General features: G+C 39.9%; 2 protein-coding genes across 9 annotated transcripts in view; one reads left to right on the forward strand and one right to left on the reverse strand.

Moving 5' to 3' along the window:
• Positions 1-27,681, forward strand: part of ENOX1 (ecto-NOX disulfide-thiol exchanger 1) — a 350,623-nt gene that overhangs the window by 300,467 nt on the left and 22,475 nt on the right. For all 6 annotated transcript variants that reach the window (XM_056495979.1, XM_056496027.1, XM_056496009.1 and 3 more), the window contains 2 exons: positions 7,997-8,181; positions 23,124-23,231. In XM_056495979.1, coding sequence (XP_056351954.1) covers positions 7,997-8,181; positions 23,124-23,231 — 293 coding nt within the window. The remainder of the gene's footprint in view (positions 1-7,996; positions 8,182-23,123; positions 23,232-27,681) is intronic.
• Positions 26,972-27,681, reverse strand: part of AKAP11 (A-kinase anchoring protein 11) — a 384,481-nt gene continuing 383,771 nt past the window's right edge. For all 3 annotated transcript variants that reach the window (XR_008840926.1, XR_008840928.1, XR_008840927.1), the window contains one exon: positions 26,972-26,987. The gene's annotated coding sequence lies outside the window, so the exon portion shown is untranslated. The remainder of the gene's footprint in view (positions 26,988-27,681) is intronic.

The raw sequence follows: 27,681 nt of genomic DNA on the forward strand, positions 1-27,681 counted from the left end.
GTCAGCAAGTATCAGTGCACATTATGGCTGGTGGTAGAAGAGCTGCAACCCAAAATGTAGAGGAAGAAAGGGCCCCTTGCTTTAAAGAGGTGACCTGCAAAAACTGGTCTCAACAGGCCAGATTAACTAGCAACTGTCAAAATATCATTTAGAAGCTATGTAAGGTTCCTGTTCTCCAAAGAGATGCTGTCAAGTAAAATAAACCTGAAATGTGTCAGGCTTTGATATTATTGTAACAAGGTGGTCTCTTCCGAACTCCAAATATTCATTTCAGTAATGTGATGTGACATCTTTGTAGGAAAAGTCCAAAGTGCTTAATGCTGCAATTTACCTGGGACAGGTTTGAGTAACAGGGGACTAGAGAATGTACTGCAAAATAAGTATGAGTGAGGGAAGAGAGAAACATCTGGCCATGTCAGGTAAGTGGGAATTACAAATGAGCAAAGAGATGGACTCATCAATTTAGAGCTGGAGATTAACTGAACAGAGGTAAAGAGTGGAGAGTACAAAGAGAGGGGTAGGAAGATTGGCTTAAAGTGGAAAATTAATCTTGCATCTTTGCAGCCCTTTGGAGAACGCTGGATCACTGTTCAAGTGGATTTTCTGCAGCCACGAGGTCCAGATCAATTATCCCAAACTGATCACTGGAGTCAATGATCTCTTGTAAGACTGTAGCAAGTAATCTACATCTTTATTCCTTGGACTGGCTAAAACAGCTAGATTATGTTAGTGTTTTTAATTAAAACTCAGTTTGTCAGAGCATGATTAAAAAGGAAGAGCCAATACTGACCCACAGTCTAGAAAGTTTGGAAGCCATTATTCCAGAAGCTTAGACCAGAGGTTTTCAGTTAATGATCTCTCTAGGCCTTTAAATAAAATGTGAGATGTCATGGGATTCATCATAATGCCACAGGAGTTGGCAGCCCTGCTCTCTGGGGCATTCTTAGTCCCCTGCAGAGCCAGCATTTACCTACGACTTTTTGTTATTAGTCCCAGCTGGACAATAATAGGTCCTCCCTTTCCCTGTACCTTCTGTGGTATTTGCAAAGAGATATGCATCATTACACAAGAAATAATAAGTTTTCATAAATTACTTGTGAGCCACAGGTGTAGTAAACCTAGTAAAGAGCAGTGATATTGCTGATGTCTGCTAAGCACTGAGAAATTTCATAAACTGAGAAAAATCTCTCGTCAGAGAAACTTTCTTTCTTTCTTTCTTTCTTTCTTTCTTTCTTTCTTTCTTTCTTTCTTTCTTTCTTTCTTTCTTTCTTTCTTTCTTTCTTTCTTTCTTTCTTCCTTCCTTCCTTCCTTCCTTCCTTCCTTCCTTCCTTCCTTCCTTCCTTCCTTCCTTTATTTTTAGCATCTTTCCATTTACTAATTGTCCACCACCAAGTGTTATGTGAATAGGAAGCCTGAAAATAATTCTCATGATTATTCAATTTGAACATCTGGTATCATCATGAATGTAACTGGTACAATGAGCTTCTCTGCTTTGAGCATAGGCTGCATGGCAAGGAAAGGACTTTGAAGCAACTGCACCTGAATTAAACAGATTTTGCCAGAGTAAATCTCCCTCCCAGTGTGCAGGGCCTAACTCCCACTAACATTAATGACAATAAACCCTTCTCATATAGGATAATTAGTGCCCTCAGAGTTTAAATTTGCAGCTACCAAGACATTCAAATGAAGTGTGCTTAGCATTTGAAAATAATGTGGAAATTTCTTCATTATTTGGTTGCATTATGTCTGAAGGGGGAAAGAAAAAAAACTCTTCGTAGCTAGGTTAGCTTGTAATTGCTCCAAATTATTTATTTTTGTATCATGAAAATTCTGTTGCTAGAGTTTATTTATGATACTTAGCTAGCTGTTTTCAAGCTGTAAGCAAAGTGTGTTTCTTAAAAAAAACCTCAAGTGATGTTTTTGCAGGAATGAGGGAGAGCTATGGAACAGGTATTAAAGAATGCATTATAGGAAGAAGGTTGCTTTTAACTGCTAATATCAGATGGATTTCTATGCACTTGTCATTGGCATCTGAGCATCATGATGCCTTGAGAAGCTACCTGGAAGAGAGGCTAGACAGTGTTAAAGGGATAAAGTAGGTATTTATTAAAAAGGTCTTCAAAGGATACATCTTGGGCAGTACAAGAGCCTGGTAGAGGCTACACCCAAGATGGTCACACTTTTTCACACTTTTATGAGTTTTAGTCCATTTACATATTGAGGTTAATCGTCCAATTACATTTCCAGATTAGGAAGTCCCATCCTCCCGGATTGCTCTCCTCATTTCACTGTTGTTTACACTTTTTGGGCCTGGAGCTGCAGTGGTGTCCTTGGTTCTCAGGCTGGAAAAGGATTGTTTTGTCCAGCTAAACTGTGAAGAGAACTTGCCAACACCAAATATGAAGTTCAGAATTATGTACTAATGCAGTACAGAACGTCCCAAAGTGTGGGGCTACTGACTGACACCATCACACTCCCATTGAGTCACCACAATGGGACCCTCAGGCTCTAGCACAAAATGAAATTTTCAGTGGGCTGGAGCACTAAGCACAACCTTAGAGGGTAAAAATGGATAAGGGTCCAGTGGTACTATCTAGTTATAATCATAGAATTATAGACTGGTTTAGACTGGAAAGGGCTTTAAAGATCCTCTACTTACAATTTCCCTGCCATGAGCAGGGATGCCCCCCACTATATCTCCTAAGAAAATCCAAACTATACTTCTGCAGAGACTATCTTCCTTACTAATGACTAATGCCATTATTGTATAACTTACCCTGTTTTCCACAAAACACAGTTTTGTGCTCTTCCAGATCCTCCAGGAACATTTTTCCTTGCCAATTTTCCCCTGCTTGTACTGCTTCACAGTTCACCTATTTGAAAAACAAGCAGGCTAGCTAGAGGCCAGGGATAACTTTTATTGTTTGTATTTATAGTTGTGAACTTTGTGTCCTTATTTTTCTCCACTCACATTTGTGAGCTGAAAACTCTTTGTAGGAGCAGCTGTGTCTTGCAAGACAGCTTTTTTGACATTGAAAATGCTCTGTAATGGGAGTGACGAAACAAATTACCTTAATACCCATTATTTTGACATGTTTTGATGCTTCTGCTTTTGCTGTTACCAAAAGGAGCATTATATCATTTAAACCCTCATTTTCAAGTCAGGAAATCAGGATAATGGCATTAGTAGAACTCAGATGGCAGGAAGGTTTGGGAGTAGGCTCTTTCTCTGTTTTCATCTGCCTCACTATATCTATACACCAGTTCTCAGTTTTAAATAAAAGTTCTCAGTTTTATGATCTATTTCTGTACAAATATAGAAGAATCTATAGAAAATATAAACAATATAAGTCCTACTAGAAAGATGTACAGAAGATTTTTACTCTGAAGGTTTTCTGTTATTGATTTCAGTATTTGTCATTTGTTTTTAGATCCTATTTTCAGATTTCTTCAGGCTGTTGGGGTAACCTACTGCTTGTGCTGCTCAACTCAGTGTGTCCACAGTATGCAAATTAGTAGACTGTCATTAGCATTAACCCTAATGTTATTAGGGCATCATCTAATGAGAAATCCACATTGCAGGTGTGCATTAGTAGAAATCATAGAAAATTTTGAATTCTCTCTAGTGTCCTCAATAAATAATAAATGCATTCAGAGATGTGGGTTGTTAGCTTTATTTCCTGACCACTGTGACACGATGGGGGTCATAAAAAACTACAATTAACCCCCATCAGCTATGAAGACTTACTCTGCTTTGGCTCCTGTGGGTATTAATATGTATTAGGTTAAGTGCAGTCACTGAGTACCAGCTGAAAGTGAAAAGTGCAGATCAGTGCTAGTCAGAAAGAACACACTCTCCTAACTATGCAAGGCAGATGCCCTAGAAGAATAAAGTTAGTTGCTTGTTTCTTCTGAGACATCCATCAATGAATAAGTCCTTAGATTTCAGTGGATTTCTAATAGGCCAGTCATTTCTTGTATTAAAGAGGGTGTTTTTCTGATTTGGATCTAGTCTGGATCCACTAAATGGAGTCTATCTTGCTGCTGAGGCTGTTGCCAAATTGCATATAACACTTCAGCACAAAGAAATCACACTAACCTCTTGGAAGTCTTTGAAATATCAGTGCAAAGGTTTCCCCCACATATATATGTCTAATCTTCTTTCAGCTGCTTCTCTGAGGCTGGCAGGTATCATTTTGCATCCCTCAGTGAAAATGCTGTAAAGAGAATATTAAGCTGTTTTCCAGCTGTGTTTGTTTAGGTAGGAATATTTTCTTCTGCTTGCAGCACAGGCAGCTATTTGGGATTGTTGTCAGTTTTCTTTTGATATAGATTCCTTGTATATAGTTCTTCTGTAAATGTTTTCAGCATTCATTTTCTTCTTATCTGAAGATGTTTTTAGTCTGCCTCAGAGAGAGATTTTGCAGATGAGTATCTGAACTACCAAATGTAAAATTGCTTGAGATGAGAGGAACAAAAATTTTTTTCAACTATAACTACATTCAGCATCTTTGTCAATAAGCTCTTAGCAAAAATTTATGCAAAATTTGAAAAAAATTACTTTTTAAAATGCAGGTTCTCTTCCCACAAAATTCTCTTCTATTTTTAATTTAATATTCAATGAAGTGCCTTTCTCTATATCCTATATAATAATTCACATATCATTATATATAATTGTTGTAAATGAAACATAATTTAAATTATAGGATGCTTTTATAGAATAGATATTTTGCTTGGAATCAAAAGAGAGATTGATATGAACTCGGAGTTATTTTAATCTTGGTGCACTAAAATTATAGTTATCTTAGGTCAACACACAGAATGTGTCTGATTTTATTTAAAACAGTTACCCAATGTTGAATGAGCTGGGCACCCTGAGGTCTGTCATATGTCTTCCTTTTGTCTTATTCTCCTTTCCTTTTAACCATTCTATCCATACATGTTAGGAGCCAACTATTTGTAGCTTTAAATTAAACAGCAAAGTATATAACATGTAGTTAATATCGTGTCATTTACACACTCTTACCTATAATTAATTCTTTTAAAAGCCTGTTACACTGTTACTGTATGTGTTGCATCTTCCTTATTTAAGAGCACATTTCTGCTGTGAGTGGTTAGGATGATCACCCAGTGTTTAATAATGTCAGTAAGGCACTGTACACCTGAGGGAATCCTGCCTATCAGAAATGTATCTCTCCTGTATTCTTATTCTCTCACTTTGGGTGGTTTGGGAAGTTTTCATTTTGTCTTAAAATAGATTGCAACATCTTCCAGACACAGCCTTTGTCTTCTGGTGTGCAGAAAAGAACAGGATACCAACCTTGGATGGGACTTCTTGGTAGCACTGCAATGTAATTATTGTTATATAGGTTTTGCTATTATTTATTACATACAATTTTTAAAGTAATGAAATAATAGCATTCAGAGGTGCATTTCTGTTTTAGAACAGTAAAAACCTGCACTGCACTCCTAAAGGATAAATGGACAGTTACCATCAGCTACTATGAATTGTGACTTGTTCCATTTAGATTAGTTATTTTTTAAACTCTAATAGGTTCATCACATCCAGGTTACTTGCTTTTGTGAGATGTTGTGCTCCTTTTAATTTCTCCTATTTTGCTGACCCTGTAGCAGACATCTCTTGCTGTCTGTAGCCTCACTTAATAGCCTGAACTCACCTAGGAGTACAGAAAGGAGAAGTTCTCCAATTAGGCTGTAGTGAGGCACAGAAAACTGTCAAGCAGCTTTTCCAGAGAAGGCAGTCTGAACCTCAGCTAGATCTGGGTCAGAACCCACATTTCAGGGGGAAATACACAGGCCTCATGCCCCCACTTGCACAGCAGCTCTCAGAAGATTTTTGAGAGGTGGAATAGAAGATGAGCAGCAGGTGAACTACTGCTCCTGAGCACCTGTAGGAACTTGAGTACATCCCTGCTGGTGTCTATTCCTGTGCTCAGGGAGCTGAAGGGTAAGCAGTTTCTGGCTATTAAAAAACCTCAAAAGATAAATTTTGTGAGAGTCTAATTGGTAGAAGTAAGAGAGTACAAATGACAAAGACTTTTCACCAGGGCTGTAGTGACAAAGGGAAACAGTTATAAACTGAAAGAGGATAGGTTTAGATTAGACATAAGGAAGACATTTTTTAGGACAAGGATGGCGAGACAATTGCACAAGTTGTACTAAATCATCTTTAGAGGTCCTTTCCAACACAAACTATTTAATTTTGATTTGAGATTTATTTTTACTGATGTTTCTGTTTGCTTGGCCTCTTCTTATTTTTTCTTAAGTCCTTTCTTTTATTATAGCTTGTTGGGTCTTGCAAAATAAAAAAACAAAACTAAAAAAAGTACTTAATCCTTTTATTTGCCCATTGGACTCATCAGTGCCATTTCTTGAGGGTAAATTTTGTCATGGAAGGATGATTACATGCTTTTCAGAACACTTTAATTTGATTTAACAATACTGTAACTCTTGCTAAATCTTGCAGAGAGTAAAACATCCAAATTAGCCAATCTGTGTCTGTATTGAATAGTAGCTGACTGTACTTTATTTTGAATAATGCATTTGTACTACTTTAAAACTAGTAAAAATTATCTGAGATGAAGGTAGATTTGTCCTACCAAAGATAAAACATTTTTATTGCTAATGAAATATTGTGACATTCTATCTAATTGCTGGTATAATTTCACAAATGTGCTGAATCATATTATCATGGGGAACAGGGGACTCTTTATCTGCAGAAGGTCTAGTCAAGAGGTGCCTAGTATTAAATGGAGTTAATATGCAATTTCATCTAATTTGGAGTTTAACCATACTGCTGTTGTAGGTGGGCAAAAAAGAATTCCTTGATACCAAGCCTGAAATCATTTAATCAGGAATGTAAATCAGTTATGTGTTTCAGTTACCAAATGTTGATAGAACCAGCTATAGTAGATTGTTGTTTTTTAATTACAGCTGCTCTGTAATTGTTGTGTCACCAGGTTCCAAGAAAGAAAATAGCATGGCCTGGCAGTTTGCTATTCTAAATGACCATTGCTACTGCCAAATATAAATACCACCAGGAGTGGGTTCTTCTATAGGATGATAGCCACATCCCTAATTAATGAATGCCACCTTTCCCTATATATATTTATGTTCAGATAATTTATTTAAATAATGTTCCTACTACATGCTTTATAGCCTTCTGCCTTTTGCTACACAAATTTTAGCTTATATTGCAGACTGTGCAAGTCATTTGGCAAATGTAATTTCCATCCCTGCATACTAATCGATTTCTTCACAAACACCTGCTATCAGTTATGATAATAAAAATGCCATTCTAAATTGAAAAGGGGCCAAATGGAGCTTCATAAGGAAATGACTTAAGTGTCTTTCAATGCCTTTAATGTAGTAATGTTCTTGTAGTGCCAACACTTTTTTTCAGCATTTGCATTTTATATAATTTTTTTCTATTACATCATTTTTCTGTCTAAATGGTTCTTCATAACTATTGCTGTGGAGTAGTTCATAGCAAGGCTGGAGAGAAATTTCTGTGTTTCCTCTCTCACGGGACTAAATCCAGCAACTTTACATTGGGAAAATTCCCTAGCACAGACCTGATTGGAGCATCTGGGCACTGTGCAAGTATAAATACTAAATGGCTGTATCAGTTCCTATAACATCACTGGGAAAACGTTGTAAAGTTGGTGAGTGCCTTGCCCTTGGACTGCGTGCCAGTTTCTTCCTAAAATATAAGCCTAAATTTAGCAGCCAGATTGCAAGTAGCATTTGAATTATCCAGGGTCACTTTATGGCTTCTTCCATCCCAGGAAATAACCTCCCAGCAACAATCCTTGTCAGAACCTAATCATTTTCAGCTCTGCTGGGTCTTGTCTCAGCTCCAAAATGTCTCACTGGGGTTCAGCTGTATTGTCATCTCTCCAGACAATGTCCTCTCTATTATTTGAAAATAAATAATCCATTTCACTGATCTTTCCACGTTTTCATTTTCTCTCAGCTCTGGCCGCCCAGGCATATGCGCTAAAGGAGGAGAACGACAGCCTCCGGTGGCAGCTGGATGCTTATAGGAATGAGGTGGAGCTCCTGAAGCAGGAGAAAGGACAGCTCTTTCGAACAGAAGAAAGCCTTACAAAGGACCAGCAGCTGCAGTTCCTACAGCAGACAATGCAAGGCATGCAGCAGGTATTGCTAAGGAAGAAAATACAGGTCTTCTGTTTTCGGGAAGTGGTACCATGGGGTTCTGCGGTACTCAAGGCTATTCATTAAAGTCCTGATTTCTTTTCAGAAAATCACTGGGAATTTGGATGGGGGAAAAGGGAGGAGAATTTGGGGATATATTTAGCCATAGTCATTATAGGAATTCATAAACTGTAAATCCATTGATCATTCAAGAAAACACCTTAAGCATTTGCTAGTTATGAGCAAATTGCTCTGTTCCTCTTCTCATTTAATCCAACTGGCCCTGGTACTGCACAAAAATTTTTTTTTAAATTGTCTAATGTATCATAGTCAATGTTCTGTGGTGTCTTCATTTACATTCATCTGCATCTTTTTTTCTGCTATTGTTTGAGAATGACTGAGAAATCAGCGTGTCCTGGTACCCCCTTAACTTGCAAATCGTTAGCAGCATCAGTGCTATTTCCTGAGCTGTTATCATTTATGCTGACCCATGGATGTAACCTTTTCATTCAGACAGTTTTTAAGTGTTTTAGTGCAGCAAAAAAGCTTTTTCTCTGACACCACTCAACGAGAAACTGCACAGTGTCCCTGCAGGGGCAAGGGGTGTCAGTTTATCATAATTATTATCCCTTATTTGTTAGTGTGCTCCTGACACTGTGCTGGGTGAGACTTGGCAAGCACATCCAGACTGCTCCCACTGTGTTGTCTGACATGCCCAGTGACACACGAGCAGCCCTCATCCAGCCTGCATGTGTGCAGCATCTTCCCTGCCCAGGCACTTGTGTTCAGCTGGTCTGTGACAGAGCAAAAGGGCAGTGGCTCTCCACAGCACTGGGTTGTGCTCCCAGCTGGAGTGGAGCTTTCCACCTGGCACTGCAGAGGTTAATTTTCTTCCTTTATCTGTAGCATGGCACACACTCCTCTGTCACCCCTGCTTACTAGATTCCAGAAGGGGACAAGTTGTACCCACTTCCAGACTGTACTAAGCTGCTTTTATATGGTAAAAGCCACAAGATGCTTATTTACATACGATCTGCCTTGTTGGGTTGGAAATTGTATGGCTGTTCTGGTACCCATCAAATCCAGCAAGTCTGGACATCCAGCTAGCACCCAATAACAGAGCACAAGGCAACCCTACACCTATTGAGATCAGCACAAGCCCCTTTAAGCCTGCAAAGTTTTACAAAATCAGGGTGATTTATTGTATGGTGGAATAATTCTGACCAAAGTACTTTCAAAGTTGAAAACAAGTAATTGATAATTCAGGAATAAAATCTTTCCCAGACTTCAGAATTAAGTCATTACTCAGAAATACTTGAGGTTTCTGTATACTTTAGATAAGCTTGAGGTCTGTTCATGATCTTATCTTTATATAAATGGATATTTAAATATCACTGGTTTTAATAAATTTTACACCATATGTAAAGATTGTGCTACATTTCATCCTGGTGCTAATTCTCCATTAAAATTAGTGAAAAGTAGGCATAAAATACTACTAAATAAAAATTCTGGAGCCCTAGCACCCATTTGGCATTATTATAATTTTCTGTCTGGGGTCTGGATGAAGTATAATCAAGTCTGTAGAATATAAATAGATTTTTATTGAGCTTCAAGCAAATGTTAATAATGCAAATCAATAACACCAAGTGACTGACTTATCTCTCTGTTCAGCTGGCCATGGACACTGTAGTCCCTATTCCTCTGGGAGTTTCTGTGTTCGTGACAGTTTTGCTGTGAGGTTCTCCATTTTCCTAGTTTGCCATCTCAGGGTCAGACCTACTTGCTCCCAATGGGATATAATTAGAGATGGCCCAAGGAGCTGGAGAAGACACTGCAGATAATCCAGTCTGACAATATGCTGAGGAGAGCAGCAACACAGAAGCACGGGAGGTGAAGTTCAGAATATTTGGTGGGAAATTATCAGTCAGTTAAGCAGGTGGATGATGGTTTTGGATTTCAGTAATTAGCCACAGTCATGACATCCCATAACCTTTGTGATTTTCATGCAGTTAATGCATGCATATGTAGAAATAAACCTTTGATTTAGGTAGACTCAGTTTTATCTCAGCTTGGTCTTGTAAATGTTGAGAGATGACAACCTTAGCTGAAATCTGTCAGTGTAGCAGGTGCTCAGCATCTATGGAAATCAGTCTCACTATGAAATATTAAATATATATCCAGGACTTGAGTATAAATAATTTAACAAGAAGACCTCTATTCCCTTTTATCCTTTTGTATATATTAAAATTAATTTCAGACATGGTAAACTGAATGCCCCTGAATTCCTAAACCCTGCATATATGTCAGTATTAAAAAACATACTGCTTCTTTTCTCCTCGTTCTCCCCCACTTTTTCATACACTTCCTCTTCCAACTCTGAAAACTAGAGAGCAAGTGATTTGAGCTTCATCCTGAAAAGCAGATTTATTTGAGAAAAATTGAATGCACTTTCAGAATCAAGACATTTTTTGTAAACACATTTGGTGCCAAACAATAGCAAATAACACAACACCAATGTATTTTTAATGTACTTCTACCATCTGGATATTTTTCAGGATTCTTCCCTGTGTTTGCAGGACTGATGAAATGAATGTTTATCTTCTGTTCCATCACTCCCACTGATCCAAAGTAGCATCAGGAAAATCACACAGATGTTTGCTTATGAAGTGTACCTTATGGGCAGCAGTAGCAACCTCCTTATTTGCTGTGTCTCAAAAAAGAACATCCTTTGGACTAATGACATTGAACTTACGGGGGTTTTAGTCAACTTCCTCCATAAAACTGTGTCACAGTTTAATTTCATACCCACTGTGAGATCTCAAACAAATGGAAATAATGTCTTGTATCCATGGTAACAAATGAGATACACTTTACCTGATTTTGAGATGGAAATTGAATTAACTTGTCACTGCTGCATAGGTGGTATTGCCTTCAATTTATTTCTATATGAGAACACACATACCAAGAAGATCACTTTTTGAATGGCTCTTTCCCTTGCAGTGTTTGGTATGCTCTAAAAAAGTCTGTGATCACAAGAAGGGATGTTTTAGTTGTAACTATTTTTGCAACACTTCACAGCACAGCTGTAAGAATTTTTTTAATCTTGCCTCTCTGTCTGAAATGTTTTTCCCAGATACATGACTATAGGTAATGCAGAAAATATAACCTAGTAGTGTTGCTTAATGCTTGAAATTATAAAGCTCAATTTTCAGTGGGTATATAATTTCTCAAAATTTTAACCATTTCGTTTAGCATTGTGAAATAGCAGCAGAATTCTTTTGAAAAAGGTCCTCAACAAAATCTTTCAGCCATTCCAAGAACAAAGCATGAAAAATAGACTTTTATTGTATATTGTCCATCAAATATAATTCTTGAAGAAATGCACTTGCCACCTTTATGCTTTAAAACAAAGGCTCAGAATTCGACAGTGAGCCTCTGTTGAATTAATGATGCGTTGCAGATCCTTTATACAATCTGTCTGAAATTGATAGTGTTAGCAGGCCTTTGAGAAAATGTCAGTTTGCCACATAGGAGATGACACTCATTAGTTTCGAGTAAATTTTAGATTTTTCTGGTCATCCAGGATTGTTCCTGAGCCACTTCCACAGCACAGCCATCAGTGCAATGTTTTAAGCCTCAAGTTAGTCCTGAGTCTACAGAGCACACCTCCTTTAGCATGGCTCTAATTTAACAAGTTAACTCCACCTTTTCTGTCAGGCTTAACTGGCCAGGGAATGGGGCCATGGTTGTGTAGCTGTGCTGATTCCTGAACTGATGCATTTGCCAATAGGCTGGTGATTTTGCATGGTGCTCCATTGCATCATGTTAATGTAGGATAATGTTCTTTCCTCTCACAACTCCCTGAGCATGGTGGGCTGATTTTAGCTCCTGCAGGCAAGGGTGTCATCCACAAATCCCCATTTAAATCATGCTTTCATCTGTGTTATGTCCAGGAAAGTTATGCAAGTGTCAACAGTTCTGCTACTGCACATGCTGGGGTGTGTCTGAGACATTTAAGAAGCACCTCATTCCCTCATCCCCTAAGGAGCCTGATTCACTGTCTAGGTTTGGGATCACACCCCTAACACACAGGGACAGCACAGGCTCCCCTTCTCTGGCAGGGGTGCATTAAAGCCCAGCCATGGGGCTACTGCAGCAGCAGGGGATGTGCTGCAGTGCCTCTCTGAAGGTTTGTGCTCAAGCTGTAAAGGCAGAACAAAGGGAACACTGGTGTGTGGTGGGTGTAAATCTGACATAAAGGCTGACACACTGCAGTGAGTGCCACCAACTCAGCTCAGCATGTCTCAGCAGGAGACTGAGCATATTGTGGCCCTGCTGATGACCCACATGGGTGTCACTCTGATGCAGTGGGATGGAAGTCCACTATTGTCTTCTCCTCTTTATCTGCCCAGACAATACCATTTCACGTGAATTGCAATGCAGACTGTGAAGCTGAGCACTCAGAAGCCAGGAGCTGCCAGAACCACTGCCTGTGCATTTTGCTTTGTATACCTCAGAGACCCTTCCCCATTTGGTGCCACAGGCAGAGTACACAGTTAATCATCACCTGCTCAATACCTTCCTGTCCTTGCTGCTCAGTATGCAGCTCAAGGTCTTTCTGCAAAGGCCACATTGCTCCTGGCATTTCCTACCTACTGAGGACTTTCTTTTGCAGTTTAGTCATTTAACATGTAAATAAATAGCATGTGCATCTGAGACTGATGCACCTTTTTAAAGAGCTCTGATAAATGCCAGATAACTAGCAATCATAAAATCACAGAATCATTTAGGTTCTAAAGGACCTTTAAGATCATTAAGTCCAACAATTAACCCAATATTGCCCAGCCCACCAGTAAGCCATGTCCCTAAACACAACATCTACACATCTTTTAAATACCTCCAGGGATAGTGACACCACTTCCCTCTGCAGCCTTTTCCAAAGCTTGACAACCCTTTTAATGGAGAAATTTTTCCTAATATCCAGCCCTAAACGTCATTTCAGGCTTTCAGTGTTCATGCAGGATAGAGTGATTTGTCTGTGACATGCATCACTTTTTTGGTTGGGAGGGTAGGAGTGGCTCTTGGAGTGCGTTGCAGCTCCCTCTTCACACTTGTTGCTCCTTCAAAAGAGGCTGGTCAGGGGACATATTTGGTGATGTGGACTCTGGGGAATACATATTTTCCACAGGACCATCACTGGGAGACAGATTACAACTCTTTTGGCTCATTGAAAAGTCACAAGGGTAATCTATCAGCTTTTCAGCAAGACCTTGCACCTCAAAAATATAATAACTCTTTTCAGTAGAAAATCCAAAGGTAGCTAGTGTTGGCCTTACTATGGTGCCTTTGAAATTAGTTGGATTTCTACCATTCTTGGCCATTAGAGCTGAGCCAATCCATTTTCAGATGGAGCTAGCAGAATTTTTTTTCTACAAGCCAAGATGGCACTGCTCAGGTCTTTCTTTCCCATTTTTTAGTAGATTTTTCTCCTACAAGTAGTACAACTGAATATTCCCATGGTCCACACTCTTTCAGTGGGAGCAGGAACAAAAAGAACATCTCTGTGCAGGAGGTTGCAACAAACAGTAGAGCAGGGCATTGTGAGGCTTTTTCCCTCATTAATCTTTTAACCAATCTGCCACCTATTAAGTTCCAATGAGCCTCAGCTGGCATTGGTGTCTGCAGGTCTCAGATCCTTCACATGTGTTGTTAGCTGTCACAGCCTTTCCTTTCTGTCACATACAAATGTTCTGAAATGTCAGAAGCCACAGACACAGGTGCTGGTGGCTGAAAATTGCTGAATCTGGTGCTGTGTAAGTGCCATGGCCATTATAACAATGATGTGCCTTTAAATATACAGGTCCTAGTAGCAGTTTAGTGCTGAAATTAAGATCATTGTTGAATAGATGGAGCATGCTATGGCTATATATATTAATATAGCCTAAGTGCAGAGGAGATCTGTAGCCTTTTTTTATTCTATTTAGTTCTTGCTCACCAGACATCTATTCAGCACACAACCCAACTGATGTACTTATGCACAACTACAAACTGATGCTTCTCCAAAGCAGCATTAAAGAAGAATAAATATAAGAGAAAAAATTACCACTTTTACTTGCATTTTACCTGGTAAATAAACAGTCTAGGATAATTACATTGGAAATTTTTAATTGCTGCTCTTGCAGCATGAATTCCAGTTAGATTTTTTTCCCCTGTAGAAGTGGCACTGGAGTAGTAATGACAGTATTGATGACCATATAGGGAATGGATACAAGTTAAGTGTGAGGGACTGGACCCAACACCCAGATGTTCACTTCCATGCCTGTTCCTTCTCTCACCCAGTGGCTTATATTCAAAAACTGATTAAGAAATATGTGATCTCCCAGGAGAGAGAAATGTTCCCATACGTGTTGTCTCAGTTCTCTTGTGCTTTTCAGGGCTCTGTACAGTCCAATCCATGTTTAAACTTCCAGAAAACACTTACTCTTCTGATTATATTAAAAAAAAAAGGAAAGGAGCATCTGGCAATTAAGTGCTATTTATTTACCAGATCTCAGACAAGCCAAATGGGTTCTCTTCTCTGTTTAACAACCTTTCTTTATTGAAAGTAGTGTTTGATTTCCCACTTCTGCAACCACCACTTCAATAATATTAGGGGAGTGTAAATAAGGGCCCACAGATACTTTAGGCACCATATTCCTGCCAGCTGTTCTAGTGGTAAGATGGAGGAGAGGAGCATCTTTTTTTCTGCTAGTGCTGGTAAAGCTAGACTGAGATTGGCAGCAAGAATAAACCCTTCATAGAGAAATAATTTAGTGCACACATTATATTTACAATATGAAATAAATGAACTAACATCTTCATTAACATGCTTGTGTAGTCTAGTGGTGGTAAAGGACAAATCTTGTAAGTTTTACAGTCCAGTGATCTTACATGAATTTTTTAAAAGATCCTAAATACTAGCATTGGCTTGCTGATTAGAATTTCCAAATGTGTTTGATGCTATCAGTGCTAAGAACTCTGTTTCCATTACTAGGAATTGTGTTTCAGTGGAAATTACACTGGGTAAATTGATTCTCTTCCAAAATATCGTTCTTCTAATTAAATTTTTATTCCACATCAAAATAAATAAATTATTTTTTCTTAAATAGGAAATCCAAATTCAAAAGATCTGTTTTGCTTTGTTGAGAAAAGGCATGCTGTCTCTTGCTCATTTTCAGTCTCATGAAAGAAGCAGTGGGATCATACTGCTCAAGTGCCATTAACTGGTTATCCACAATGGACTGTACAGGTGAAAGGCTGGAGAAGATGATGTTGTTATGACTAGAAGATGGTCAGGTCTTCCTTTGACTGTGCATCATGCAAGCTGCCAACTTGCTGCCTTGTAGACAGATGTGAGGGCAGAGGGAACATGACACTCATGTGGGATCAGCCTGCTTTCTTTGATCAGGATCAGGATGTACTCACCTGCTGCCAGTAAAGTCAAGGGCTATGTGATATTCCCATCACCTCATTTAGCAAAGAAAGGAGGGAGCTTTACTGATGAGGTACAATGGGCTTTTGTCAGGCTTCTCCCCTTCACAGGCCACCAGCTTGCATAATTTGCTGTGAAACCCAGACTACAAGGAGGGATCCCTGATGCTATAGAGCTAAGTGTCTTTTTAGTAAATTTAAATTCTGATATGAAGAATCGATTCTGTAAGTTTCCTAGGACTTGGTCTTTTCTTCATTTGCTGCCAAAGTCCATAGCTGACTGAAGACAGCTTGTCTTTCTGGATGAGTAAGAGGTGTACTTGGAAATTACTTGGCAGAGGAAAGCTGTAGACTGTCTCTTGAACCATTCATTGCACCACCCATGTTCTCCTTTCCTCTGCTGCCCAGCCCTTTACACTGCCTCTTGTAGCTGGTGTGGCTGAATTGCTAAACTGTACAGAAACAAAAGAAATTGAGAGCTAATTCAGTGATATCTATCAGCTATTCTCTAGAATCCTAGAAGAACTGAAGTCAGAAGGTGCATTTGGAGGTCATGTACACCTCTGCTCAAATCAGGGGAATCTCTGGAGTCATCTCAGTTTTGTTCAGGACCTTGTCCAGCTGTGGTCTCAGTACCCCCAAGGATGGAGAGTCAACAGCTTCTCTGAGCCCTTGCTCAAGAGGCTGGCCACCCTCACTGTGGAATGTTTTCCTGCTGTGGAATAAAAATGTTTCTTGCTGTCTATTTGTCCTCAACCCTTACTCAAGAAAAGCCTGACTCCACCTCCTCTGTAGCCTCCCTCTAGGTAGTTTCAGTGTGTCTGTGTCCATCTGTTTGTTTCTTAGGATACAGGCCTGCCTGCAACTACTCTGAGCACTGTAGAGCTGTAGGACCTCTGGAGTCTGGGAATAGATAATAATAATAATAATAATAATTAATAATAATAATAATAATAATAATAATAATAATAATAATAATAATAATAATAATAATAATAATAATAATAGCAGGGGAAGGGAAGCATGGCAGGCACCTCTCTAAGGAAGCAGCTGGACAGATTTTGTTCTTTAGTGCCACTACACACATTCTATCAGGTGTGTGTCCAGCTCCCCAGCCCTCTGAGGTGGTTAACTTGTGGAGCAAACATGTTCAGCATGATCTTTGCCTCTGACCAGAGAGCCAGGAAAACTCAGTTTGGAGGTGAATGCCCATCTAGCTGGAGCTGTGCTGTTCATCCACATGCAGCTCTTCACCAGCCTTCTTTCATCACTGCAAATCTCATGATCCATCCAAATAATACCATCCATACTGCCAGGGACACAGCCAGTCCCTGAGAACTGGCAGGGATGAGAAGCATTGCACTATTGCACTGTGGTTCTTTTTAATCCCTTAAAAAAAACCAAACCCACAGCCATGCTCTTTATTTTAATAATGCCTTGCTGCAACATGGCTAACTTCCTCGAGGGCTCATTTCTAAAGCTTCTTTGACTTGTCTTTCACATTCTCCTGTTTCCTTGGTGATTTGTCAGCCCTCATCAGCGTCTTGTTACTAATGCATATTTGCTCAGCTGGGAAGTCACTTTCTCAATATTCAAGCCTGCCATGTGCTGGCCATTTGTGATATGAAATCTTGTCTGTCTTGCAAAAAAAAAAGAAAGGCAGTCTTCCAGACAGTCCATGGGAGTACTGAGAGAGGGATTTGTATTTTTATTTTGCAACTGGTTGATTTCATTTTAATTCATTTTTTCTTTTCCTCCTACCTAAGGAAGATTCTGAAAGGAAACATTTACCATCCTTCCCCTCTATATTTGTGAACAGCTTCTAAGAATTTCAAAACACTCATTTCCTTGCGATTTTTGTCATTTTCCATTTGGCAAACTCTTTTCTTTTTCTTTATATAAAATAAAGTTAGAAAAAATGGAACCAGGGGAAAGAGAGAAAATACAATAAAACGTCAGAAATTGCTATCATAAGTGAGGGTTTTAAATTTTAGGTGATTTGTCATTTGAATGTATGTAGCTTCATACTTTTCAGGTCTCTGATTCTTGTGTAGTTTTGGGAAAAGGACTTCACTTTTGCCCAAGTGAGTTCTGCTTCCCAGGGTTACTGCTTACATGCATGCCTTGGTTTCTTTTGGACTGAAAAAAGTAGCACTGGTTGGGATACAGCCTGCCTGTTTGAGACATATAAGTTGCACCTCCTTTTTAGGCACCTAATGAATCCATTTTTCCTGCATAGGGATATATTTCCTACAGGTAGTAAGTGGAGTATATGTCTCCTGCTCATTATATGGGCAGGATTACCCAGTTTGCCTGAGTTCCCTGGGTGTTGAGGATGACCATTCCACTGGGTTGGCTGAGTTAAGCTGTGTAAGAGCATCCCTGTTCGACTGATCCACTAATTTCAGGGATCTTTAACACCAAAAATTTCTGGACATTCTGGAGCTACTCCACCAATGGGAGAGTCTGTGCCTGCTTTCTGTGGCTGAGCAGGCTGGATTTGCTGAAACTGTCTGCACAATCTGTGATTGACATCACCCCTCCCACCACCTCTGAGAGCACTCTGAGGTGCTCTTGTGTCTGCTCCTCCTTACTGCCCTTTCTTTAAGATCTTTGTAACCTTTTCATACTTCATTTCAAGCAGCTGTAGAGAAAATCATAAACAAAATAGCAGGGGCAGGACCATTCAGCAGTATAACTGCTAAACTTGTGGCAAGTGCTGGTTTTCCTTTTTCATTATTCTGTCAGTCTTACAACATCCTAAGTACAGCCTCAGGCCCTGTGGTCACTTCTGATCTGCCTTGCCTCCCTTTTCTTTGCATGCAACATTGTTAGTTTCATGCTGGAAATTATTATTTCTTTATGGGATCCTTGTCTGTCCAGCTAGGCTTGAGATGTGACCACACTGCTAGGTATGTCCATATTTTATATTCAAATCCACACTGCCTTTTGGGGAGCAATGAAGACCTGTGGGCAGGGAGGAGGAGAGGAAATAGAAGGAGTATTTCATGGCTGCACAGTGCTACACAACAGCAAGCTATTACTTTCCCTTTAGGACTTCTCATATATTCTGAGGCAGTGTGTGCTGCTCAGTTGTTAGCATTCCTGGCCACACTGGCACTGCATTGTACACAGCCTGAGTAATTCAGCTGGCTTCAATAATGCCATCTATATTTAATGTTTCAGAAGCTGCAAAGACTGGTTTAAGATGCTAATTTTCTGTCTGTGCTTTTGAGATCTGTGCAATATGGGTGGCACTGTGCTGTCTCTGGCAGGGATTCAGCATTGGAGTGGGAATGTGTGAAAATAAAGAATCAAAATAAAACACACACCCTCTTTTGCCCCACATAATGAAATTAGCTGCCCACTTATTATGTACAGGGAGGATTTGATCCTTGTGAATGAAAGAAGCTTACCATAGCATAGTGATCTCTACCATTTCTACACAGACCAGTTCCAGAGTTGCAGCTGGGAGAAATGTCTTGCATTTGTTTGGAGGGTTTAAAATGCATTGGTTGATCTCTGGACAGGCAACCAGGAGGTTAATTCTTCCTGGCTTTCCCATCTCCTCTCTGGAAATACCAGTAAGGGGATATTAGTGATGTCTGCCAGTCTGATCTGGTCCTGCTAAACAGCTCCATCTCCTAGGGTCAAGCTGGCAGCTGAGGTGACAAATACTTTTGGTTGCATGCAGACCAGTTGAGCTTCCAGGCTGCTACTGGTGGAGCTCTGCAGGTGTCTCTCTTCAGGATCATCAGAGCTGTGATGAGCTCTGTGATGTGCTTTTTCCACTTGAATTTTGGTTCAGGGAAAAGACACTTGCATAACATGCAGGGCACCCTCACAGACCCAAAGAACTGCACACTGGGGACATGGAATAAAGCAGAAATATGAGCCAGGTATTTCCTGGCTGTATATCCATGAAATCAGTTCTTTGCCTGATAAAACTTCTGTCTGAATGCTGTGTCTCAAGGCTGGGAACATCAGAGCTTAAAGGGAATGGCCAGAGATGTGAGACAAGATTGAAAGAACAGACTCTTGTATAGCTGTGGTGACCATCAGTGTAGCAGGTTGGTTTCCTACAGGGAAACTCTGGCAGAAAGACTGTGTGAGATGGCCAAGTACAGTATCAGACAGCATAATCATTGAAACCAAGAATAGTTTTTTATTTTGATTGATTGTGGTATATAGTTGCAAGAAATTTGAAGGGCAGAAGAAATATCTATAGGATCAATTTTTAATAAGCAGATATATGTATGAAAAACAAAGTAATTCTGAATAATTAATACCTGCATCTTGGCATCATTCATCATAATCTTTATGGAAAACCTGTCTGTTTATAAGCAGGCACTCCCTCTTATGAAACTTGTCTCATTTCTGCCAGTGTAAGATCCTTTTCCCATCTGCTTCTAACTTTGCCAAACATCACGTGTTTGTGCTGAAATTTTAAGGCTGTTCATCTGTCTTAGGCTGATATTGTTTTCAATCACACATTTATTTCTTCATTTTCCAAAATGAGACTAAAGGAGAAAAATATGCTGTTTGGCAGTATAACTCCTTGTTACAAATTCTTGGTGGCTGGAAAAAGAAATATCCAAACTTGACCCATGCAAAATTAGCAGGTTCTGCAGCTTTTAGAGATAAATACAAAGGAAAAAAAAAAAAGCAAGTTAAACCCCCAAGGGATGGCTCCAAATTTTAAATTATTTTGACACCTCTGGAGGTTGAATGGGAAGATCCCAGTCCTGTGAATGAAAAACCTTGTGTGATTGGGAATAGGATATCTTAGTTACAGTTACTCTGCTTTCCACCCCTGTGAAAATAGGACACATTTACTGTCTTTGGAGCCTACGCATATACAGTGAACCTCCAGTAGCTGACAGTTTAACCACTAAGACTGCTAGAAGCTTTTATCTCATATCAAGTGCTTTGTAGCTCATACTCCAATAAGAATGCACACTCTTTTACCCCAGGGAAACTGAGAATGTTGGATATTTTCCTGGGATTCCTGTTCCTCACTGGTCCAGAGCCAAGTAGAAAGATGCAGAGCATCACATGTCCCTCTCTCTTTCATGCTCTTAGTGTCTGCCACACTGATTCCTCCCATGCTTGGACAGTTTTGGAAAAATTGCCTTAAACACAAAACAGGGAAAATCAGGGTCAAAAGAAGATATATAATTAGACTAAATCACAGTGGGAGATGTGAAAATAAAACAGTGGAAGTTTGTGAGCTGATCTGGAATAAGTAAAACATGGCCACGGAAGAACCATGGGGAAGGAGTGGATGGGATAGAGAAGGAGGTTTAACTTCAGTTGTATAAACAAGTTCAACCCAAGAGTCAATCTTGGTTTTCCCTTTGCAACAGTCATTCAGTAGTGAAAGGTTATTCAGGGGCAAGATGAACTGAAAACTCACCTGGGATCTTCCAGATGTGAGTTTATGTTGTTCAAAAGGATGGCCATAGGGTTTTTCCCAGAAGCTGGAGTAAAAGTCTCTCAACCAGGATGAAGGTGGAGTTTGGCCACTGGTAAGACATAACTGCTCAGAGAAGACTGAAATGGGGGCTAAGACTCCTTTCTCATGATATTTCAGGTGTGTGAGGTCCAACAGGTTGCAGCTGTGAAGGAGAGGATAGCTCACCAGCTATTAGGTGGCAGTCTGCTTATCACACCTCAGGTGTTCCAGCTAGTGATCATTGAGAGGGCTTATGGTGTTTTCTGCTTCTCTTCTGAGGGCTGGAGTCCATTTTTCCTGAACTGCAGACATCAGCTAGAACTATCCTAGGTGAACCTTAGAGATGTGTTAAAACATGAGTCTACATGGGGTGACTAGATAGTTCCTTTTGCCTGGGAACCTGCATGCTTATCAGTGTGTGACCTATGGCAGTGGACACAAATCCAGTGTGTCTTCTGGAAATGTGGGAATTGCCCACAACAGGCAAGGTGAACACATCCCTGTTCTAGAAATGCCAAAGCAGAGTTTCCCACACAAAAATTGGTTGGGTATGAGCCTCAGTGGAAGAGACCTATTTATTTCATGGAAAAATCTTGAGATTCAAAATGATCTTGTGCTGTGGTAGAGTGAAAACACATACCAGAATGTCTCTTGAAGGCTCCCAGGGAGCAGTCCAGGCGGCATGATCCATCAAAAAGCTAACCAACTCAGCTGGACTGTGGAGTGTGTGAGATATAATCAGATATACCCACGTGTATTTTTACTTCAGGGGCTGAATTAATCCATCATACTGATGTTCACTTACAACAGAAATACACTACCAATAACTCCACCAGTCCCTGAAATGTCATCTGTTACCAAGTCACTCTGAAAACAATGCTGGCACCATGTCCTTTGATGCCTGGGACTTCCAGTGCTGTGGAACAAAGCCAAGATTTTTCTAGGTTTGCTGTTTCTAACTTATCAAGAGCCTGAACACCTGCAACATTAGTTTAAGTCAGCTACCAGCCCTAAGCACAACCATAAACCAAGCTTTAGATGTAGGTACATGGTTAAATCAGTAATGCATGTTAGTAAAGCAATTAGTAGTTCAATTAGTCCTTTAAATGGAGTGTGCTTACGAGCAATATGTTGCCCCAGAAAAATCATAGTTTCCTTTCTTATTCACTAAGAGAAAACACATAAACTCTTTCCTTAACCTGTTTGTCTGCTCTTGCTCTTCATCAGTGTCTAACATTCTTCACATCAATACAAAAACATATAACTATTTCAGAATTAATTAAATCTACTGACCTGCTCTTGACAGTCACAATAAATCTATGCAGAATCTAAAGCTAGCCAAGACCAGGGGACGTGGGCTTTCAAATATGCTTCTTTATCCCAGAATTCTCTTCATAAAAATAGATTTTGGTCATAGCTTTTTTGTTTTGACAGTAGATCAGCAGTCTTCCTGCCTGATGTATTGATTGTAGGGCATCAGTCTTCCTGATCTAATAAAATATCGCAGCACAAGGGAAAATGAAAAAAAAAGGGAAGCTTTTGTCTTCTTGGCAAGTCAGTCTGAAAGCTTTCCAGAATATTGCTTTGCATAGAATGAAAATGGCTGTGGGCCAATGACTAATTATATTAAAGGGCTGTGCTTTTAAATTATTTATGTACCATAGTGTTTACCCCAGTATTATTAAAACCACCACATATACTTCTACAAATAAGATTTTAGTTCAGATGGATGTGACAGTCACTCTGTGGGTGACATACTATACCAGGAATTTTTACTTTAATGTAATAAATAGCTTAATGCACATTAACAGATGCATTACTCGTGGTGCACTGCTGCAGAAGGAGATGCAGATGAAAATAATTTACCTCTGGTCCATTTAGACACAGCAGATTATGCAACAATAATAAACGTAGGAGCAGACTGCAAAACATTGTTTGAAATGAGGATTTGTCAAACTGGGTATTTTAAACTGCTTAGGATCCAGACAAGGCTAACCAGAAACTTCTTTTGTTTGTGCAGCAATTGCTGAGCATACAGGAAGAATTAAATAACAAAAAATCCGAACTGGAGCAAGCAAAGGAGGAGCAAACGCATACACAAGCAATGCTTAAAGTCCTGCAGGAACAGGTAGGTGATTTTGGCAGGAGAAATGCTGGATTAGGCATGCTAAGGGGAAGGAAGGCAAAACCATTACCTCTGAAAGCCTCATGGCTTCACCTCCCCAATCTGTAGGAGTCTGACCACAGACAATGCTGTGAGCAGGACCTAACCTTATATGGCCTGTCTATCTGCTCTGATGAGGCTAACAGAGTTTGAGAAAAAGTGAATAGGGACCCTTACTTTATACTATCCAACAGTGCATTTTGTGTCTTGAGTAGTATTTCCTCTTATGTGTTCTACATGCATATCTGTGATAAGTGTTTTTTCTCTGAATTTAAAAAAAAATGTTTGGGGAGTTAAATATACCTGAGCCAAATATACTATATACTATATACTATATACTATATACTATATACTATATACTATATACTATATACTATATACTATATACTATATACTATATACTATATACTATATACTATATACTATATACTATATACCTTCCTTTAAAGATTACTATTGAAAAAACCCACATTTTGGCATCTCCTGTGTAATTCACACGAGGATGAGTATATAAAAAAAATTACAGTGGCATGATTATAATGGCATTAAAAAAGAAGTTATCAATGCACTTACTTAAGCAGTGACAATCAAATTTCTGTAAATCTGATTACTCCACCTTCTTTGATACCAAAGTGTACTGTGACACAGAGAAGTGTATTTGATAATATTGTTTTATGAGGCTTGTAAGATGGATACCTACACAGCAAAAAGCAAGTCTGGCCCTAAATCTGTAAATCTAGAGAAGAAACAGTGCATTGTGTGCAAGCATACTGTGCACAAGGGTGTATTTTCTGTATAGACCAGGTGGCTTGGACGCACTAAAATTGAAAATCCCCACCTGTGCTGCACAGGCACTCTCTCTGCTTTGAGACCTTGTTTTAACCCTTTCTATATAAACTTTCAGTTAAAGTATTTTGCTGTTTAAGGTCAGTGGGATCTGAGCTGCTTAGGTGGCAGAGATTCAAAATGCTGATGATTGCTATGTTCAATGTTTTTCATCATATATATCTGAGTATGTCTGCAGACAGATGTATACATTTAATGTACACATTAAAGTAAATTATGTTTATTTCAGATTTTTTTAATGTTCATTATGAAAGCTGGGACATTGTTCCACATATAACATTTATCTTTGAACATATCTGGTGACAAATGTATTCTACAAAGTGGTAATTTAGATTCCAGAAGCTTTTATGTTCAGATGCATGTTCTTAGCACTTATGGTCACAGAGAAAACCTAAATGAAGGGTGAGGCAAGACTGTAATACAGAAAATGCCATGAAGAAGAATGGAATTGGTAATGACAGAATCCTTATAAACACAGATTCCGCCAGGTCTCTTGAGTTAATTGCATCTCATTTCCATTTTCTCTTGGCTTTTAAGGTATGGCATTATAAAGTGCTTTAAAAAAAAGAAAACCAGAAACGGAAATTGCATGAAGTTATTTTATATCTTTGTAGCAATTATATGCTGCAGAAACATATAGGAAGCTCTTGCAATGTGAGGCCCAGTAGGGACCACCAGGGCAGCCTTTGGAATCTCTGCAGACTCTTGCTAATTGCGAATCAAATGTGCACTCATGCTAGGCAGACAGGCGAAACAGTAGCTGGAAGAAAGGCAGGATGGATCTGCATTTCTCTTGAGAATTAGCTCTGAAACATGCCTAAGGCCAAGACTGTAAGTAGCCAGAATTCCTGAAGAGTGCTAGGCAGCTAGCGTGCTCCTCCAAGAACCCTGAACGGGTTCCAAAAGCTTCCAGAGCAGCAGAAGCCCAAGCATTAATGACCCCCACTTGCCAAGCACCACAGCTTATCTGTGTGTTTTATCCACAATGGGTACTGAAAATCATCCAGCCAAGCCAAGTAAATAGAGCATTTCTTTCAGAAATAAATAGCACAGGACTCCTGCCTTGACTGTGGCTTGGTTTTGTGATGGGTTTGCTAAAAACTGCCTTTTCAACCCAAGCTGGCAAAGGGATCCTGCCCTGCCTCACTCAGGGTGTGTTTGCTCTGCCCGAGCATGGCTGCTCCATGCACCCAGCCACATCCAGGCTGGGATGTCCTGCTGGGAGAAGTCCCCCTTGCTGGTGCACCATATTGCACTGCTGCAAAGGTTCTGAATCACATCTGGCACGTGGCCCTCAGCTCTGGCTGTCTGAGGGATTCACACCTGCTGGTTTGAGTCAGGTCTACCCCACCACAGCATTAGATTTATCAGGTACTTGTGATTCCTCATCCCTTCTCCTTCCAGGCAGTGTTGCTGGCACTAGCTCTGTGTGCTGGCTCAGCACACTCTCCACTGCTCACATCACACTCGCCCCTGATTTACCCTGGAGTCAGAGTAGGGGGCAAGACAAGTCCTGTCTTTCCAATATTGTACATTTTTCTGAGCTTCCTATTCCAGCATTTCTCTATTTAACATGCAAGAGAAGAATATAATTTAAATAATAATTTAGAAAAAGAAATTTTGGTAAAAAAGAGACTTCACCCCTTTAACCTGTGGGAATGCAGATGCACACTTTCTACCCTTGAGGTTTCCACCATTATCTCCACTGCTTCACCTCCACCTCTTCCTGCAAAGGTCTGAGTCTTGGCATGGATGCAAGCACTTTCTTGCCAGAGCTCTGGCATCCTTTTCAGAGCATGGTGTGCAGTAAAAGAGATGGAGAGGCTCAAGCATCCTCTCTGCAGTATATTCACTGATGAAGCAGTGCCAGGGCTATAATGGAAGGAAGCCATGGCAGGGTGAAAGCCTGCAAGTCCAGAGTGGGCTGCAGGCTGAGCCCAGTGTCCCATCAAATCCATGGGAGGCTGATGGGGATGTGGCATGCCACCAGAAGAGAACTTTGCCAGGGAGCCACAGTCACCAAGGGGTGATGGCACTTTTTCAACCTGGAAAGGGCAAGGCAAAGCACAAGCACTGAACAGCATTCCTTGAGTGCTCATCAGCATGCAGAACAGTTTAACAAAACTGAGCATGCTCTCCTGACCTCACATTCAGATGGGTAACCCAGCTGAACCCATAGACCTGCTCATGTTGGGTGAATTTATATAATGAGGAATTGGCAGAATCAGGAAACAGCTCTTTCAACATCTCACACTGCCATGCATAAATACCTAATTCTGGTGCTTGGCTGGAAGAAGCCATCAGCTTATTCCTACCAGCTCTCCTCACAGTGAGGTGGTTTCACAGAGTGGTTATTTTTTCAGAGTAAGGAAAACATGAAGGTTTCGTTGGAAATGCACCACCCTGCTGTCAGTTGCAGACTTCTCCAGGCTTTTGAAAGATGAGCTTCAGCAAATTGAACCAGGAGACCTGATGATTTTGCAGTCCCCAGATATCCTTTGTACTACTTTATCAGGAAGTGTTTCCCTCTTTCTTCTCCATCAGGACTGGTTTAATGGCTTGAGCAGCAGTTCCTGAATTGGTGCAGTTCACAGCCCCACAGTACCTGCAAGGTACAAACAGACCACAGCCAATCTGAACAGCTGGAAAGTCTGTCCAATTTCATCAGGATTTTAGGACGGTTGCAAATCAGAGCCACAGCTGTAGAATCAACAGTTGCATCAAACCCAGCTTCTTCAGCAAAAAAAAAAAAGAATTCAGATGAAAGTTGTGTTTATTGTTCCCCAGCCCTCCCCTCCCCCTCCATCCCCCTCCTCCATATGATAACTATTGTGAATTAAATTAGAATAAAAGCATGACTCTTCAGAGCTCAACCTAAAGAGCAGATGATTCTGTGAGTTTCATTTAAGTGTACAAACCTCCATGGCTTAGAGGCTCAGGAGAGCTGCGGTGTCTCATCTTTGCCCTGTTTGCTCAGTCACAGGATGAACGACAGCATATTTCACTGTGGCTCAAGATGTGAGCTAGGACTTTCCTTAAATCTCCTGAGAGTGATCTTTACTATTCCCAGTGTAATCCTGGATTTTCCCCTAAAAGCTAATTCAGGAGGGGAAAAAAAAAATTCTGTTCAGGTCATTTATTTGCAGTGTCTCCTCAGTTCTTCCTGCCACTAGTTAAATAAAAGAGCTGTTCTTCACTTCCCCTCCTTTTCCATCATACCCAGGAGCCATGTCAGTTATTTAGGTACGTTGTCAGGAAGACAATATATAGCAGCACTTTGGCATCTTACCTCAAAATATATCATTCAAAAGTAATCATTGGCAAAACACTGTTTAGCTAGTGGCAACTTGCAAATATTGTAAAGTTTAAATTAATAGCAACAACAATGGGAAATTAAATTGTTTATTATTCTTGAGAGAGAAATCTGTGCACCTTTTATGCCTTGAAACTACTTTCTAATCTTATTATTTAAAAAATAATGACCCACTCCTATTATTTTTCTTTTTTTCTTTTTTTTTTTTTTGCCAACCTATCAAGCTTTAAGTATGTTGATTTCAAAATGGTTTGA

Source organism: Oenanthe melanoleuca, chromosome 1, assembly GCF_029582105.1.
Source record: "Oenanthe melanoleuca isolate GR-GAL-2019-014 chromosome 1, OMel1.0, whole genome shotgun sequence".
Taxonomy (NCBI): Eukaryota; Metazoa; Chordata; class Aves; order Passeriformes; family Muscicapidae; genus Oenanthe; species Oenanthe melanoleuca.